The sequence below is a fragment of the Panicum virgatum genome, chromosome 1K (assembly GCF_016808335.1).
Source record: "Panicum virgatum strain AP13 chromosome 1K, P.virgatum_v5, whole genome shotgun sequence".
NCBI classification, from domain to species: domain Eukaryota; kingdom Viridiplantae; phylum Streptophyta; class Magnoliopsida; order Poales; family Poaceae; genus Panicum; species Panicum virgatum.
Genome location: NC_053136.1, coordinates 31,083,999 through 31,103,401, shown reverse-complemented (window position 1 = coordinate 31,103,401; position 19,403 = coordinate 31,083,999). Strand labels below are relative to the sequence as shown.

The 19,403-nt window shown below is 44.1% G+C and overlaps 1 protein-coding gene across 1 annotated transcript; it reads left to right on the top strand.

Moving 5' to 3' along the window:
* The first annotated feature begins 9,196 nt into the window (after window positions 1-9,196).
* Window positions 9,197-12,649, top strand: LOC120702570. Its single transcript, XM_039986432.1, has 6 exons — window positions 9,197-9,500; window positions 10,654-10,757; window positions 11,378-11,491; window positions 11,816-11,899; window positions 12,039-12,106; window positions 12,189-12,649. Exons 1-5 carry the CDS (start codon window positions 9,326-9,328, stop codon window positions 12,093-12,095), a joined length of 534 nt encoding a protein of 177 aa, XP_039842366.1. The 5' UTR covers window positions 9,197-9,325; the 3' UTR covers window positions 12,096-12,106; window positions 12,189-12,649.
* Window positions 12,650-19,403: the final 6,754 nt, after the last annotated feature.

The window sequence follows — 19,403 nt, the reverse complement described above, 5'->3', positions numbered from 1 at the left end:
TTTATTCTAGGCAAATGTGCCCGCGGCGAAGGTGGCCCAGCGCTCCCGGTCTTCGGCCTGCGGCGAAGGCGGCCACCGGCGGCCCAGCATGGCGCGCTCCAGGTCTTCGGCCCGCTGCGAAGATGGCCTAGTGCTCCCGGTCTTCGGCCCGAGGCGAAGGCGGCCACCGGCAGCCCAGCGCGCTCAAGGTCTACGGCTGCGGCGAAGGCGGCCCACGACAAGAAGCGCGGCGGCCTGCAGCGGCTACGCCGCCCCGCGCACTCCCTACGGGCTTCGGCCCGCGGCGAAGCGTACCCTCCGGCCCTCGACATGGCAGACGCGCCCCCCACAACTTAGACACGCGGCGAAGCGCGCCCCAACCAGCCCAGCGCATCCCTGACATCGGCCCATAATGAAGGCGCGGGTCCACGAGACTTGGACTCGCGCGTGCGCGCAGTCCGGAGGTAGGAATGGAACCCGCGACCTGCAGGTAACATCGTGAGCCAACTCAACCATTTCGTTTGTTGATGCATGCCTCTATGTAATATATTCAAGTCTTATATTCCGTAAAAACAATTGCCTGAACCGAACAACTTCGTTCACTCGTGGCTTTCTCAAGTTTTTGTTCTCAGCTAACACGAGAGTTTTTGTTCTGCTTGTCTTTTGCTACGTGAGAAAGGTAGCAAAGTCCGCTGCATATTGCCTTCGCTAGCCGGATCTGTTTTTCCCGTCGGAATGAATTTTTCACCCTTAAATGGTGATTCGGGATTGATTTTTTTTCTTTTCAAAATCAATTTTTTCATCATTCATTGGTAAGTGGTAACCCCCTTCGGCTTCCACCCAGGGGCATAGACCGGGGGGGGGGGGGGGCTGCCCCCTTATGGCTCCCAAATTTACATTGAAAATTTGAATTTTGATTAAATTTTTATATAAATTAGCATGGTTGGCCCCCCTAATAATGAAAAAATCCTGGCTCCGCCCCTGCTTCCACCGAAGATGCTGTCACTAACAGTGCTACGTCAATCACTAGATTTTATTTATCTACCAATATCTGTTCATGATTAACTAAAACTGTTGGAATCATTCATGAGCATTGCATCCCTTTCGGTCTATCATATTGGGGCTTCGGAATTCTTTTCATTTTTACAATGGAGCTTCGGTCATACTTATATATAATTCTTCTAGAGAATGGGTATATAATATGGCTTTCTGCACCCCATTTCACTTTCCCTATTTAAATTCAGTTTAGTTATAATTGCAAATTATGCCTTCGACCCACTCTCAGAAGTCGCCACTTATTCTTAGCACTACTAGTATTCTAATGCATTAATATACAGCTTGCACAGTTATCGAAGAATTAGTTTCTTATATACATATGGATTTGTCTAACTCTTTTGTTGGGTACCGAAGAGACTATATTACTACCTTTCGGTTCTCAGCGCTGAAGCAACCTACCCCTCTTATTCAAAGGGGTGTTGCCATCAGCTGAGGGGGCTGAAATGCCCAGAATAAGCGGGCACAGTCCGTCCTCATTTTTATGGCAAGGACGACCAATACCTTGCTTAATGGCTTACGCTTTACCCTTCGAAAAGCCTTGCTTAATCATATGCTTATTCTAACTTTTCGTTTGCAAGAATACCACATATTTTTTCTACAAGCTCTTCATCAAAGTGTTGTCGGTCAAAACCCACCGGCGAATAGTGACAGGCAACACGAGGAGCCGTGAGGCTGCTGGGGCGCTGGCTGGCACCGGTCCCTCGGTCAACGGCCCAGATCCTGGCACACGCCGTCGCTTCCGGAGATGCAGGGTGTGCCACCTGATCTATACCCGATCAGGAGGGTGCGAACGTGCCTTTGACGATTTGCCTACAAGCACAGACACGTGTAAACATTAGTCCGAGCTGTGGTCGGCTCCCCGGGACGACTCTTACATCGGCTTTAAAGAGCCGATCGAGTCCCGGTGTCAGATTGGATCTGCATATCCAGATGGTAATGGATAAAGCAAATAACTGCAAAAACTGCTTCAATTAAATCTAGCAAATCTAATCCACGACGGTAAAAAAGCTTCACTGCTAGATCGGAACATCCTACACGTAGTTAGGCCTAACAAGCGAAAAAGATAACCGAACCTTGACCAGAAAAGAGGCCTAAGAACAAGCGAAAGCCAATTCCCGGATCAATCCCTATTAAGATCAAGGCAAAGTATCTAATACGTCGCCGGATTGTCCAACCCGTTTGCAAGGCCTAAACTAGCAGATATTACGCCAATTCTTAAATATAAGAACTAACCATAACAGATTAGATCTACTAGATAAAAAAAGAGCAGAGTGTCATCTCTACGCGACTAATTCCATGCAACGAGAATTAGTATAAGATTAAAACATGATCGCGCAGAGATGACATGATGTTCGTAGATGATAAGCAACAAAAGCATGATGAATCTACTAAAAATCATGCTACGAAAATCAGGATAACTAGCACTACTCGCCATCAAAAACGCTTCAGTACGAGTAATACCAAGGTAAAAGCGAGAACAACGCTGCCCTGATCGCAAGAAGTGATCAGGGCAGCATGCTGCTTACTTGGACGAAATCCTAGAATTAGGAGTGGCGGTGCGCCGAGAGTTGTTGTTTGCAAAACGTAATGACGTTCCTCCTTTGACAAATGTCATAGAGTATATATTTATAGTCCGGAGACTTGGACAACAATCTAAACTAACGTGTCCATATCGGACTCTACCTCTAGCTCAAACTGAACTAAATCTAAAGATACATGGCCCACATGGCCCAAACGCTAATGCAGGAGGCGATTCGTTAGCCTCCTTTAATTTCTTCATTAAGCCCAACTCACTCGCGGCCCATTAATTAACAAGTTAATTTATGGCGATAACACAAAGGTATCATCTTCGGGCTATTTATTATATGGGTGCCCCCAGCCCATGACGCAGGCGGTCTTCGTCGGTCATAGACCGTCGTCGAAATTAATGGTCTTCGTCCAAATTATCTTGGTCACTATGGTCTTCGCCGAAATGGTCTTCGTCAAAACGGCCTTCGTCGAAATTATCTTCGCCGAAATTATCTTTGTCACAATGGTCTTCATCGACTTGGCTTCGTCAAAACGACCTTTGTCGAAATTATCTTCATCGAAATTATCATCGTCACAATGATCTTCGTCGAATTGGCTTCGTCGAAATAGCCTTTGTCGAGTTGTCTTCGTCGAAATTATCTTCGTCCAAACGGGTCTTCGTCGACATGGTCTTTGTCGAATTCTCTTCGTCGACACGGTCTTCAACGAAAAGTTTTCATCGAAATTATCTTCGTCGAAGTTATCTTCGACGAAATGGGACTTCGTCGAAAAGTCTTCGTCGACATAGTCTTCGTCAAAATTCTCTTGATTGCCCTTGAAGTTTTGATGATGAACTCATATTCTTGGCTTCACCTGATTGCTTCTTCTTCTTCTGAGCAGCTCCTTGCTTCTCATATTTGGCCAAGAGTTTCTTAAAACTCGTCCTTATCTTGCTTTTAGAGGAGCCCCCAGATTCATTGGACAGACCGGTCCGACTGGTCCTGGATCAGGTCAGACCGGTCGACTTGCTGTTGGCCTTCCTTTTGTATTGCCCCCCGAGCGCTGAAATAGCTCAAGATGTTTTATTCTGTAGCATCTTTTTCTCAGGCCTCTCTTCTCCAATAATCACATTTTTCCTTTTGTTGATTCGGCTTTATTCGGCCGAATTAAAACCTTGGGATTTTACAACTCAAGCACATGCGTATGCATTGGAAAAGAATTTTGATAAATTATTCAATTTGCATTCCAGAAATAACCAACCGTCCTTCATTTATAGCCGATTGAATTTGTCTACGAAGAATATTGCAATCATTGGTAGCATGGGCATTATGTAACTTACAATAAGCACGTCGCATCAACTCATCTACCGATGGAATAGTGTGAGAAAACTTAATCTTTCCAAACTTTGCTAACTCATCAAAGATTCTATCACACTTAGACACATCGAAAGTGTATTTAATTTCATCATGCCGATTTTTAGGAATCGGCTTTAAAGAAGCACAAGTGCTAGGTTTATCGCTAGGTGACCATACAAATTCAGCAGCATAAATTTCACTATTCTCATCGTCTGAAGAATCACCATATACCATATGCATACCAAGACGATCAGATTTAAATTTGGACTCTTTACTTCGGCTTTCTTGAGCCAAAGCCCTTTGCAAAACTTGATTAATGGTTAAGAACTCATCTTTCTAATTTTTTTAATATGAGACCTCAAACCATTAAGAGCTAATTTGGCAAGATCATTTTCAGAAATAACCAAGCTATAACATCGATTTTTTGTATCTCTAAATCAGCAACAGATTCATTATGTTTTTTTGCTTAACCGGTGTTAAATGACATAACCTCAACTCATTTTCACCATTATAAAAATAATCATGAAATTTACATTCTAATTGAAACCATGTTTGCACAGAATTAGGAGCTAATGCCGAAAACCATAAAAAAGTAGTACCAGATAATGATAAAAGGAACATTCTAATTTTCAAATGATCAAGACTTCCATAAATTCTCATCCGTGCATTAAACTGACTAATATGCTCCCATGTAGTTCTACTATTCTCTCCAGTGAACTTAATAAATTCTGACATCCTAATTCTGAGGATAAGAAATAGAACCAAAACTCTAAGGATAAGACTTTTGACAAACAAGAATTTTGTCCTTAAGTTCTATGCCGAAATTTTCTTTAAACATAATAGTCAATTTTTTCTTATGTTTCTCAAGTATTTGATTAAAATAAGAGTCATTTGGCTTTTGCACATTAACACTAGAATTATTCGGCATATGCGGTGCATGATTCGTTTGTGTATACAGTATTCGCTGCATATGACTATTATTTGGCACTGCACCGTATGAATTATTCATTCGGCTAAAGTCAGCCGAAACATGAGATATACTAGTAATTGGTTCAGGAGAAGATGGATATGCAACTAAAGCCCCAGAACCGGTCTGACCGGTTGGAACCGGTCCTAATGACTCGTCTGACCGGTCGGCGTGACCGGTCCGACTGCTCCATGCCCACGATAGTATTCTGGGTCTTTCTGATCATTATAAAAATTCATTGGCATGCCATGCATAATAATGTGCATATGCTGCCGATGATTCAGGAGGCATAGTATTATACTGAAAAATGCTATCAACATTAAAACCGGAAGCACTACCATCATCAGTCAAAGGTTGTTTTCCTAATGATTTATCAATCATGCCTTGAACAGTAGCAAGTATTTTTTTCTTGACCACTAACCACCAATTGAGAAATTTGCTCCAAAGTAATAGGTGATGTTGCAGCACTTACAGTGGCACTTGATTTGGCTTGTTCTTCTTCATCCGAAAGAATGACCACATCTTTGTCCTCGGAGATATCACCCTTCCGATTCTTGGAAAAGTGAGACAAGAACCACTGACGCTTTTCTTCAAGTTCTTTTTCCTTGCGCCGTTTGCTCTACTCTTCACTCCTTTATGAAGGCATCATAAGCTTGACGATCCTCGGGCGGCAACTCATCAATAGATGGTCTGCTGATGTTATCGGGATCGATCTCACCAGGATTTGACAGCTTCACCATGATAGTAGATGGAGTAGATTAGATCGGTTTTAAATAACCAAGATCTTTCTTCCCCAGCGTAGTCGTCAAAGTGTGTTGGCGCAATTTTAGAGCCAACACACACGAACGCACTAGATAGCGCAGCGAGCGACGGCACAAACGCAGCGCCGATGCTCAGGGCGGTCAGATCGGTCAGAGGGACCGGTCAGACCGGTTCGCCAGTGAAGAACGGCGAAGTCTGACGAACGCTCGCCCAGAAGGGACCCCATCAGGGCAGACGCACATAGAGTTGTTCTAGGATTGGCAGGCCACCTAGAACGCCTTCAGACATCGCGGAGATGAAGAAAGAACAGCAGATTAAGGTTGGAAGAGCTAGGGTTTGGAGATAAAAGTAAAAGCAATAAACATATAGAAAAGTAATGTATTGGATTGTTTTTAATCGATTGGACCCCCTCAATCGGCCGTGGCCGTTTATATTTGTAGGGTGTGGAGGTCTTGCCCAGAATAGGGTTGAAACCCTAGCAAATCCCGTGCCAAAATACAACTTTTACACGGATTCTATAGACCAAAACCGGTCTGATCGCCCCTGCGAACCGGTCTGACCAGTCTGCCCGGGGTGCAGATCTTCTCGAAGTCATATCTCTCTCAACCGGACTCCAAATTGGGTGTTCTATATATGAATCTTGATCTACTCGACGAGAGCTATCCAATGGTGAAATGTATTTTGCATTTTGAATAAGTTGACTAGACCGGTCTGACCGATTTAGGGAAGAGGTCTGGCCGGTTCCACCAGTTGTGCTAATTTTGATCGTCAACATACACTTATAATTTAAAAAAGCACTATAAATTAGCAACACTCAAACTATCCAATAAACCTTCTCTCAAATTCAAGTCATCGGTTCTATACATCTCAAATCAATATGCAAATCGTGCTCTTTCTCACTCTTTCTAAAAACCACAAATTTCTCTAACTATGGAGCATGAAACGAAGCATAAAGATCATAAAGAAGAGAGGATGAAGTTGCTAACCTTTGGCACACTTGGATGAGTGAAATTCCCACAAAACTTGAAAAAAATAGACATCATCTCCTCTCTAAAATGCTATGGAGAAGAAAAAGCCCGAGCTCGTCAAATGCTTGGCTCGGGCTTGGGAAGGAAATAGGTGAGCTGATATATAGAAGACGCATTAGTACCTGCTGGAAGCTCCAGCTGGTACTATAGCTCTTCACTTAGTAGTTAGTACCTGCTGAAGCCACCAACCGGTACTAAATGTCATTGGTGCCATTTAGTACCGGCTGGTCTCTCCAGCCAATACTAAGTTGCCCCTAGCCGTTGCGCGACGGTATCGATAGCGCACTTAGTGCCGGCTGGTGGCTCCAGCCAATACTAAATGCTTCTCTATGACATTGTTCTAACGTTCTGGTGCTAATTATAAATGTGTGTTAGTACCGGCTGAAAACGAGCCCGGTAAAATAAATGCTCCGTTTTCTGTCATTGGAAAGCCAGCAATGCTGATGCCCGGCCATCTCGGACCTGATCGAGATAGCATAGCTGAACCTTTGTAAAGGTCTGGCAAGCTCGAAGCCAACAAACAATGATCCAATCAAGATTGGGCTGCGCAGCCGATCGATCGACTGGCGGTGGAGGCAATTGGAGGAGGTGACACGGAGGCTCGAGCTCCATGGCCACTGATGGATCACCATGCGCCGTGGCCACTGATGGTGATCCATGCATCACATTTATGGTCCTTGAACAATGAACACCCAGTGGGACCTGAAACAGTGGTGGCCATGGCCTGATCGAGCTCGCTGCCTGCCAGTGCCATCCACGGCAGAGTGCAGGAGGAAGCAACGCGATGTGGTGGGCGCGCACGTGGTTCGGCCAGAAAAAAGAAAAAGAAAAAGCGACGGGTCGTCGGCGGCCGATTCCTCGACGCGGAAGCCAACAAGGAGAAGGGAGAAACCTGCGGGCGGTGGAGGGAACACGTACGAGAGGCTATATTTCTCTCCCACTTCGCCAACAGCAGGGGAACTGCATCCGGACACGGTGCACGCGGTGTTGCTGGCGCTCTCAACTTTCTAGCTCGCGTCGTCAGCTGCAGCGAAGCCTTCAGGTGCGGGTGGGAGCGACAGGTCCAATTGGTTGGTTCAATAAGTTACAGTGGATTGCATTGTTCGAGGGTTCGTTGTTCGTTCGGGGAGGATGGCAAGGATCAACATAGCGCCAGCGAGCGACCGTCTGTCTATACCTTGATGCAGAACGATTGCCGTGCTGTCTATCCATGATGGAGCTCACTCACCTGATCCTGCCTGGCTGCTCACGTGTCGGCAGGAACAATGGCAATTATGAAAGGGGTCCTAGTGAGCGTGGAAATGGGCCGCATTTGAGTCCGAGCAGTGGTTGGTTGGACTTGGAAGGCCCAATTTTCTTTCAAAAGAGTTCCAAATAAAGGCTGAATTTCTTGATGTGTCTATCTGACTCTATCTAATCTGAAAGGAAAAGAAATCATTTTTGCCTCCCTAAACTTTGGGCTGAGTCTGTTTTTCCTCCCTGAACTTTAAAACCGGCCGACTAGCCTCCTCGAACTGCCGAAACCAGTCGCACGACCTCCTTGAGCGGGTTTGAGGGTGGTTTTACTGTTTTTCTTTTATGTTTATTTTAACTGAATCTTTGAAAAATTATAGTAAATCACAAAAAAAATCATAAAATAGAAAACCTAATTTTATTGGACTCCACATGAGTAGATATACGCAGTGAATATATTATATGGTATATTTTAATACAATTTTTTTGTTATATCTTTAGATATATACTTTTCTGTTATTAATTTATAGCTACAGTTTCTGTCATCCAATTGTTGTGAAATTTTTATGGTGGGCTAATCATTATATGATTGAGTTGTAGTAAAAATTTTGTGATTATTTGATCATGTATGATTGAGTTATATATTTATCTAGGTTTATCTATAGATTCGTTTAGATTTTCTATAGATTTATCTAGTTTATATAGATAAATCTATAGATCAGTGAAATAATATCCAATAATTATAAAATTTTTACTACATCTCAATCATATAATGATTAGTCCGCCATAAAAATTTCACCATAATTGGATGGCGAAAACTGTAGCTATAAATTAATTACAGAAAAGTATATATCTAAAAATATAGCAAAAACTTTGTACTAAAGTATACCATATAATATATTCACTGCATATATCTACTCATATGGAGTCCAACAAAATTGGATTTTCTATTTTATGATTTTTTTGTGCTTTATTATGATTTTTGAAAAATTCAATTAAAATAAACATAAAAGAAAAATAGTAAAATCGCCCTCAAACCCGCTCAAGGAGGTCCTGCGACCAGTTTCGGGAGTCCGAGGAGGCTGGTTGACCGGTTTCAAAGTTCAGAAAAGAAAAGCGGACTCGCTCCAAAATTCAGAAGGCAAAAAGGACTTTTTTCAAAATGCAAACCCGATGGGCCTAAACTATAAAACATGCGGCGGGCCTTTGCACAATGCTCCTCACCTAGATAGGGCCAAACCAATTTGTGCGGCCCATTTGCAATTGCGAGGAAGGAGGCGGCGGCGAACGGCCCCGCGCCCTCCACACAGCACACACACAACGACAGAAGCCGGAGAGGCGGCGGAGCAAGAGGCTTCCGCCGAAATATCTTCTCCGTCCGAACAAAAAAGAAATCCTCGGTGGTCGCCGCCGGCGAGAGACGCGAGCACGGGACGATGGCTTGCTGCCGGGCCCTCGCGCTCCACCTCCTCCCCGCGTCCGCTCCCTCCCTCCGCGCTCCCCGCGCCCGGATTGGCGCCCACCGGCCCCGCCCTTCTCCCGTCCGGTGCTGCGCCGCCGCGGGCGACCAGGCGGAGCCGCCGCAGGACACCGTTCTCAAGGCCATCTCTCGTGAGGAATCTTCCTTCTTCTTTTTTTATCTTTCTCCCGGACGGTCGACGGATTACCCCAACTCGGAGTAGAAGGGGCAAATTTGGCACCAGTTGCCTGTGCCTCTACTTTGACATGGATATTCTCGATAGCTGCCGGAGAATCAGTTGAATGTACAGGTTCTGGTTAGTTGGGACAGGGATTGGGAGCTGTTGGCTAATGTGCCGACGTTTTATTGCCGTTTCTCTCTTATTAATAACTGCACAATTCAGCGTCAACGATCGTAGTTTTGTATTGTGATACTGCTCCATTGTGTTGTGCTAGGTTTTAGTTTGCAGCTGTGATGTGCTCGACGTTGCATTAATGTAGGCAAGGCAGCAAGTAGTGCCTCTATCTTCCGATTTGGCGGTTTCCAAACCCCCTCACTTGGTTAAAAAGTTAGGGAGAAAGTCACCAAAATTTTGCTTCCTCTCTTATTTTGGTGTCTATGTCGGAGTTACCATATTGCACGCGGAAAATGTCTTCCCATAACAAACTAGTACTTCTTTTTGGGTACACAATTCTTGAAACCTTTCAACTATTGTCAAATGGTTTGCCTTGCCTCAAGTCCTAATTTCTGAATTAGATCCTCTGAGTTTAAAAAAATTGAATGATTGTCGAGTTTATTGATTTGGACCTTCAGCATAATAAATATTATTCTTGTGACTTAACCTCTTCTTAGACAAATCAACTCATGTGCTTGATCATAGCTGATGGGTTACTGTGGATCCTATGTGTCGTGTTCTGCAAGAGTCCGTACTGGCTTGAGCTAATGGTATAGCACGTTAGATGAACTTGGGCCTAACCCCTCCCTCTGAAGCAACCAAAAAGGCAAAAACCACTTTTCAACAATCTGTCTGTTCTGTTTTCTTGTAGGATTTTCCACTACCACTTCTCAATTTTTTGTTTGCCATTGTACTATGTTTTTCAATGCACAATTTCCAGACGGGCCTTGAATACATCCAGCTTGCTTAATGTATAGCATTTTAATTATGAATGTTTTACATGATATGCGCACTTACATGCTTTCAAGCTTATTGCTTAGTTGATCCAAAGCATAAAGCAATCACTCCTTCCAGTGGCTCACATGTTTTATCTTGTCAAACAGTCACAATTCTTTTATTTCCAAAAACAGAGATAGCAAGCTCTACAGGAAGGGTTGCACAAACAACAAATGTTGTCATGGGTGGTACTGTAACAGATGACGCAACAGATGAATGGCTTGTTCTTGATAAAAAGGTGTTCTCTCTTCCACATTAGATTATTTGCTCCGCATCTGTGTGTTCTTCCTTTGGCAGTAGGTATATGAACACCATGTAGTTTTCTAAATCTCAACAGAGCCATCAGGCAATTTGGAGATGAAGCCATTTTGCTTGAATTCTGTTTCATGTTAATGATCCCTTTGGAGGAATGATGTGTGTGGTGTAATGTAAATAAACTATATGCCCCTTGTAGCTAATATTTCTGCATCGGCTGTCTGCACTGATTCACTGAACACTGTACTTTGGGTAGCCCAAATACACGAATCGCCATATCCTAGAGCTGTAAATAGCTTTTTGTGTAAGCTACTTTTTCAGTATCTTTTCTAAGCTATGTTAACACCATATGCACAAGGATTAAGTTGTCTTAAACTCAGCAGTTATTTGCAAAAGAGCAGTAGTTGTTTGAGCGTTGAGTTAGTAAATTATCATGGCACAAGATATTATGGTACGCAATGTGGGTTCTGACTTCTGAGTGACCCGTGATCCATTTTCTAACTCCTTTTAAAACTATGCCTGAGACTAAGAGAAAATGGGAACAGTGCTCTTGGATTTCACCTGATGCTTCATTTTAAAAGGCTTGCTGGTTCTATGTTGCAGGTAAATACTTATCCTACAGTTAGAGGGTTTACAGCAATTGGTACAGGAGGTGATGATTTTGTCCAGTCAATGGTTGTTGCTGTTGAATCAGTTATTGAAGAAAGTATTCCTAAGGTTGGTTTTTTCAGTGTCTTTGGTGCTCTGTTTTTAAAATTACAGCGTGTATTATTGATGAAAGTGATTCTGGTTGATTTGCTTGGATTTAAAATACTCCAATTGTTGCTGCACATATAATTTTACTATTTATTTTGGAAGTAAGAATACACACTAGCACATGCAGGAACTGTTGCCAGAACATCTGTTTGCATCTGAGCAAGCTCCCGAGTGCTTAGTTTCTTATGCACTTCAGTTTTAATTGTCTACATTACCACATGTGGTTCAATCCTGCCATTGTGTAACTATCCTGTTTCTGATGAACTGTTAACCCTGTATGTGTAGGGTCAAATATCCCAGAAAGTGTCTGCAAAGGGGAAATATGTGTCTGTCAAAATTGGACCTATCCGTGTGGTTTCCAGCGAGCAGGTAACCTGTCATTTCTCTTGTGATCAACATAAAACATAAGCCCAAGATCCAAGCCAAGACACATCGATAAGGCCTTTAATTTCTGCATTTCGGACCCTTCCATTTATGTGATGATGTTTTGTCACCATTTCATTTCCAGGTCCAAGCAGTGTACAATGCAATGAAGAAAGATGTGCGGATGAAATTCTTTTTGTGAATGACAAATAGGTATAGCTATTGTACACGAAATGCTGATTACACTTTCTTTAGCCGCATCATTTTATAGTGGTGGGCTGATGACATATTGCAGGTTCGGAGTGTTGTACCGCATGAGTAAAAGCTTGCAAAGCAGAGTTGCTTGCATTGCATGCTACATCACCTCTTGTTGGCGAGGTAATTTGTGAAGGACTAATATGACATGCCAGCCAGCTAGGGAAGGGATTAGTGGTCCGATCCATCATCTGCTGGAGTTTGTTCCGTTCCGTCGATGTAGCTCGAGATTAGTTTTGGAGACGTTTCAATGTTCAAAGCATCACTATTGTGTTGTAATTAAAAGGTGGACATAGAAACAAGTATAGAATGGAATGGGCAATGTATATGTCGTGTTCGGAACTCGGAAGTGATGATGTTGTAGCATTTGCAGCTGGGCTGTGCAGCAGCAGGTGTTGAAAACGTCAAAAGGATAGGTCGTATGTACAAGTCTTTCTCCATTGGTTGAATCGATGCAAGCATTCGGTAATAAACGGGGAAAAAGAGGAAAAAGTAGACGCAGCAGAAATTTATCGCTCGCTCTGAGTGGCCTAGTGAATAGCGATACCGTGTAGCAATTATAATCAGTCGCTGGTATGACCGTGAGGCAAGTGCTGTTCTATACCAGTGCGATATGCTAAAGTTGGGTGTTAAATTTAGCATGTATTAGCATTTATATATTTGATAAAGTTTTTAAGTTTTGATTAAAATTTAGTCCACCCTATTAAGTACACTACTATTTGGATGGACTAGTACTAAACTTTAGCACTTCTAGGTAAGAGCATTTAGACTCAAACACTCTCACTATCTTCAATGGTTCAACTAGTACACTAACTCTAAGTTATCCACCTCATACAACACGTAACAAAAAGATTACATATCCATTGGTTTATCCTATATTAGATTCATGCCCGTGCGTTGCTACGGGCAGCAAAAATATATAACAAACTACATAGAACATCACAAAAGACAATAATGCAATGCTATAGTTTTACTAAAAAAACAAAACTACATGCCCTATATTAGATTCATGCCCGTGCGTTGCTACGGGCAGCAAAAATATATAACAAACTACATAGAACATCACAAAAGACAATAATGCAATGCTATAGTTTTACTAAAAAAACAAAACCTGCTCTATATATTTAGACTCACGATGCGATTAAGATAATATTTTATATTAGTCGGAAGCATCTTCCGAAACCGATTCGCTTCATGTGCCAAGACATGAATATTTTGATTGTCAAATTAGAATAATTAGATCCATTATGAAATATGTTTTTACAATTTATTTATTTGATGTGTTAGATGTTAATATTCTTCTCTACAAATTTGGTCGAACATAGACTAATTTCAGTTAGGGCAAAGCAAAATGTCTTATATTTCAGGATGGAGGGAGTAGGCCAGCAGTGATGGTAGGAGACAACAGACTTGTTTTGCTGGACCTGCAACTGATAGATGAAGTCCATTGAGTCCAATTAATTAGTAGGGGTCTAAATCTGCAAAACCTATGAGAATTCACTCAAAGTTTTTTCTTACCTGATCAAATCAAGAAAGACATCAGTAAATATGTAACTTGCAAATCATATATGTGTACACTACCACATATGAAGAAAGATATATTGTCAATAAGTAGGATAGGTTTTCTGTACTTACCCCTATTTCATATTCTCAAATGCCATTTATTATGTAAAACAATCTATAACATTATGAAACTGCAAACATCCCATTATGAATTGGGCCAGGAATTGAAGTTTTGGACACAGCAGAGTGCAACAGGTTGCACTCCTCTTAAAAGTCTACAGAACTTAAGAGCTATGAAATTTGAACATTTTAATTCTTCAGATCCGGTATACTAATCAAACAAAAGCATCCGCTCCCATTGGTTTCCCGCACAACTTGGCAACCCCCCGCTCTCCTACTCGGTGCCTGACGATGGCCCTGATGTGCCACTGCTCCCCAGTGCTCACAGGGAGGTCTAGTATCAAAATAGCATGACAAATAATGTATGATTCCTTTAGTGGCAAAGTTTTGTAAACCAAGAACACATAATTTCGTTGGGAGACAATAAAAGGTACCAGCAATCTAATCATATAGTATAATGCCATATGCCCATATGAGTTCTTTTGAGGCATAAACCATATGATTTTGCAAATCAGTTGAGAATCAGTAAAGTAGACTAACATGAGTAATTATTTATATGAGCATTGTACAATAGAAAGAGAAAAAACACAGATCACCATCTCAATCCATGCGAAGCTGTTTGATATTGTCTAACTGTTATTTTTAAAGACAAGATCAACAGGACAACAATAAAAAATAAAGAGATGGTGAAATGCTAAAGAATAAAGATGGCAGGAGAGTCTGTGGAGCATGCATATTACCTGCAAGCATGCTCAAAGCCATATTTCCTTCCCACTGTTTTGACAATCTGGAGCACAAGACAAAGCAACTATATTTCGGATATTTTAGTCCTTACAAATATTGACACAAAAATTTTGATTTCTATTTCCTTTTTCTATATATGGATCCAAGTATTCAGTTGGATGTCAACTAAATTTCTATGTCAGTCATTATATGCTAAACAATGTGTAGCATCCTTTGATCTATAGCAGGTCAAAATAGAGGAAACCGATGCCTCACCTGGTAGCATTTGTTGATGCAGTGCAAGAACAGGTGAGAGGATCACCTCATTAGTGCTCGATCCAGCAGAACACCCATTGACGCTGGTGGGGGGAATAGGACGGGGCAGGAATTTCTCATAAATGCAAAAAGCAAAGAACAATTGGCAAATAAGAAAGGAAGTCATTTCACATGTGTCACTATAAGTTGGTGATCTGGTTCTTACTTGCAATGGTCTTCATCCTATCGAATGACCAATTCCTTCAGCCGGGTGTACAAGTACAAAAAATTTGGCTTGTAGAATGCATGTCAAATCCTAAATAATCTACAAGAAAATCTTTATAAGTTTCAGTTCTAAAATGTATCTGCAGTGCATGCAAGGAAGAAACAAACATATCATACCTCGATCATAATGTTATCATTTCCATCCAAGGCTCCAATCATCTTCGACAATTCCACTGTGTTTTGAAAAGGACTGAAAGTTTTTTTTTTGAAGCAAAGAAAGGACTAAAAGTAAAAAGAAGGATCATTTACCACCAATTTAAAACATTTATACGCTATTTACCACCAAAAAATTGAATTGGCTAATAAAACAGAACAAAGGGTTCCTTAACTGAACAGCGAACACAGGTTTGTGAGAGAAACACATGGATGGGTTAATGTAGAGTCTAAACCCTAAACCGTAAACTAAGGATGGGATCCACGCGGCCTCCTCCCGCGGCCAGGCCGTGCCTCTGCCTGCCTCGCGCCGCTACGCGCCCTCCGCGCTGGCCCCGTGCACCGGCCGCCACTCGCTGCAGCACTGTCGCCGCCGCCGCGCAGACCTGCACGTCCCCACGCAGGCCGCCGCAGCCGGCCAGCAACTGCGTCGTCGTCCCCGCTCCCAGGCCACAGAAAGCCGCGCCGCCCTCTGGCCCCACGCGCCGGCCGCTGTCCACCGGGCCCAGCCGCCGCTGCTCTTGCCGCTTCTCCGCCGCCCGCAGCCGGCCACACCACCGCGCGCCTGCCCACCGCCGAATCGCTCCGGACACCGCAGATCCGGTCGAGGGGGCCCCGGATCCGCCGCCTCTTGCCCTCGCCGCCGCTGGGGAGGCCTATGCCGGCGAGGCAGCTCAGCCGGACGTGGCGGCCGCGTCCACCACGGATCCGCCCGAGGAAGAGAAGGGGCCCCGCCGCCGCCGTCATGGCGTGCCGCGCGGGCTTCCGGCGGCCCGCTCGAGCGACGGCGCGGCGGAGGGACGCAGGGGGAGGGGGGTTGCGGCGGCGGCGGCGTGACCGCCCGTGTCGCCCACGCGGGGGGCGACGCGGGGGGAAGGGTAGGAGAAGTTAACTTCGAGTATCACTCTTTAGCATCAGATGGAGTTGGCATTTCTTATTGTACTATGCTGAATGATACTTAAATCTCCTCTCTCCTATTCAGGCATCCGCATCAGTCTAGAACATATTGTGGCTCCACAATGTGAGTGAAGTTTAAAACTGTTCATACCAGCCACCTCATTAAAGTTAGCATCGATTCTCTCTCCTAAAAAGCTGAAAGCAACTCATCTCTCATTTCCTCTCTACACACCAGGTTCTCTCTCCTCCCATCCAATCTCTCTTCTCCTAAAATGTGCCAATACTCTAACTCACATAGTATGAATTTCTTATTCTAGATCACTTCTCATCTTCATGAACTTCACGTTTCCGCTTGCCGAGAACTGGTTTCTGCTTGCCGAGAACTGGTGTGACATCCTTAATTTGACTGTACACATCACTCTCTGAAAAATGTGCTGGAGGAGATCGTGAAGACCGTGACTCCCTTGTACCATCAAGCTATTTGTCCATGCTTCGGTACATGTGATTCCTCGAAAACATCATCTGTGACCCATGTATGCAAATTTGTTCAAATTCTGCGGCCACAAGGAGCATGTCTCTGACAAGAAATGGAGCAGCGTTGACCTTTTCTTTTGCTCTGCCTGGACAAATTATGATGAGCCGAATTATCACTGATGGTGGTCATCAGCATAGCATGCAAAGTGAAGCGCTGATTGACGACAGCATCCCTATCCTCCACACCTTTTCCAAAGGAGCTGAAGATCATCTATGAGGGGCCGAAGGAACACATCAATTCTATCACCAGGTTATTTCAGTCCAGAGACCAATGTTGACAACATGATATACTTGTGTTTATTACAAAGCTATGGCGGATTGACAATAGAACAGACACGTGCTATGTGAGGTACTCATGTTTTCATAGGATTCATTTCATCTGTGCTTAGAGAAAACCTGATATTCCTAGGATCATCCCCGAATCAACCATAGGTGTTATCAATCTGTCTCCATTGAGCACAATATACAGGGTGACGTAGCATAGTGTCTTTATTACGACCCTTCTCATGCCAATGTAACAACTTTGCCTCTTTGTTTGGGAACATCCACCACAGTCTAAAAATCAGAGGAAAGTACCATGCAACTTTTCTAGGAGTCCCCTTCTTCCTCTCATTGATGCTATCCTCTCCATCATCACCACCATTCTTTTGACGCTTGTACCTTGATGTTCCACATTCAGGGCAATGGTCCGGATCTTCATTTTCTCCACGAAACAGGACACAATTATGACAACATGCATGATTTTTTTCAATTTTTAATCCCATGGGACACACAATCTACTTGGCCTCATACACAGTATCTGGGAGCAAATTTCCCTCTTCCAGCATATCCTTCACGAGAAGAAGCAATGCTTTGAAACTCTTATCCATCCAACCAGGAGCAGCCTTTAGTTGCAGAAGCTTCAGGTCCCCGGTTACCCGCGACTACTTCTCACAACGGGAATAAAGCGTTTTTTAGAATCTTCAACAAATTGCTTGTATTTACGCAGCTCGGCTTCCGTCATCTCATCTTCTTCTCCCCTTACATCACGGATCATGTCTTCAACATTGTTAACCAATGCATCAAACTGGTCATCATTGCACTCCAAAATGCACTACTCACTGATGACACCATTGCCTTCTCCTGATCACCATCTTCCCTGCGGCTGGGCCCTTCTTGATGATCAGCGACCCATTCCCTCCTTTCGTTAGGCCCTTCTCTCTGTGCTTATTCCAACAAGTGTAATTTGGTACAAATCCACGAACGATCAAATGCACATATAACACTTCAAAGTCAGAGTATTTCTTATCATTTCCACAATCGAGGTACGGACAGTAGATTGTTATTTTAGACCTCGCTTCCATATGGGCTCTCGCAATCTCTATGAAAGACTTCAAACCCCTCAAGTATTGCGGACAACAATGGCTAGTAAGGCCTATTCAACTTTTATCCTCCATCTACATCCGCAAGAACACAAGATTTTTCAACAATTAACTGGAGATCGAGGGAGGGGAGGAGGGCAAGGAGAGGAAATAGGGGAGAAAAGAGAAGGAGAGGGGAATAATTTGGAGCTCTAACCCTGCACGACTTTAAAATCGCTCAAAATTGCTGCCGGCCCCGCAGTCGCTGGCTAGCGGCAATTACATGCCCGAGCGGCGGCTGCTAGAGAAAAATACTAGGTCAAGATCAATTGTGACGGACATCAAGAAAAATACATGTGTATCCTTTAAAGGAGACGGACGTCATGATAGGCCATCACTTATACCTACGAGGCCAAGGCCCGTCACCTATGACATGATTATAGGTGACGGGCTTCATTGGTTGCGTCACCTTTGATGTGTCAAAGGTGACAGGCAACTTTTTGTCGGGATCCCTAGGAGAATAAAAGATGACGCTTCTCATATGAGCTCGTCACTTTTCTTATATGGGTGACACGCGATATAGATATGTCACCTTTGTGCGTGTTACTATAGGGCGATTCTTACATAGTGCCAATATCTCTTCTCCTTTCAATATTTTAACAACAAGCACTGATGCCAGAACATTCACCGCTCTCATTTTTTGCATGCATGGAGATGGTGCCCCTACGGTCCCCCCTCACCCTCATTTACTGTAGATTAGGGGCACTTTTGTACTTTGTGAGCTTCATTTAATGACATTTAGTCCCTCTAGTCTCCCTAACCAAACAGAATAAGACTTACAATTTTAGTCTAGGGACTAAAATAAGTTCAGAGACTTATAGTAACCAAATAGAGTCTAATTATTGGCTGCTTGGTATTTGAAACAGTGGTATGTGCACGCGGCATCCCGTGTCACCGCGGAAAGCTAGGGGGGCTGGACCACGAAACCCCATTGTTTTATGCGGCAGCAAGCAGTAACCACCTGAGATGCACGACAACGTCGACGGAGAGTCGACACGTCGCGCCGCAGAGCAGCCGCAGGGCACGCGCAAAACCTCCCTCCAACCGCGGCGCCTCCACTGATCGACAGCCGGGCCCCGCGCCGGCTTGCGCCCGTCCCGGGCCCACGGTCCAGTGAACTCCCGTGGAACTCTGCCACAAAGCAATCCCCGGTCCATCCGGGTAGCCCGTCTCGCTGACACCACGGGCGCGCGGAGGTCGCCCGCCTGCCCGTGTGCCGCCGCGCGCGGTCGCCCGCCTGCCCGTGCCCGTGGCCGGCGGCGGCCCGTGCTCGCGGGTTGCGCTCTAAACGGAACGTCATGGAACGGACGGCCCAGATGCGCCCCGGAGCGGGTACGTGCGGCGCGGCGGGGCGGGGCGGCTTGAATCGTTTCCGTCTCGGTCGG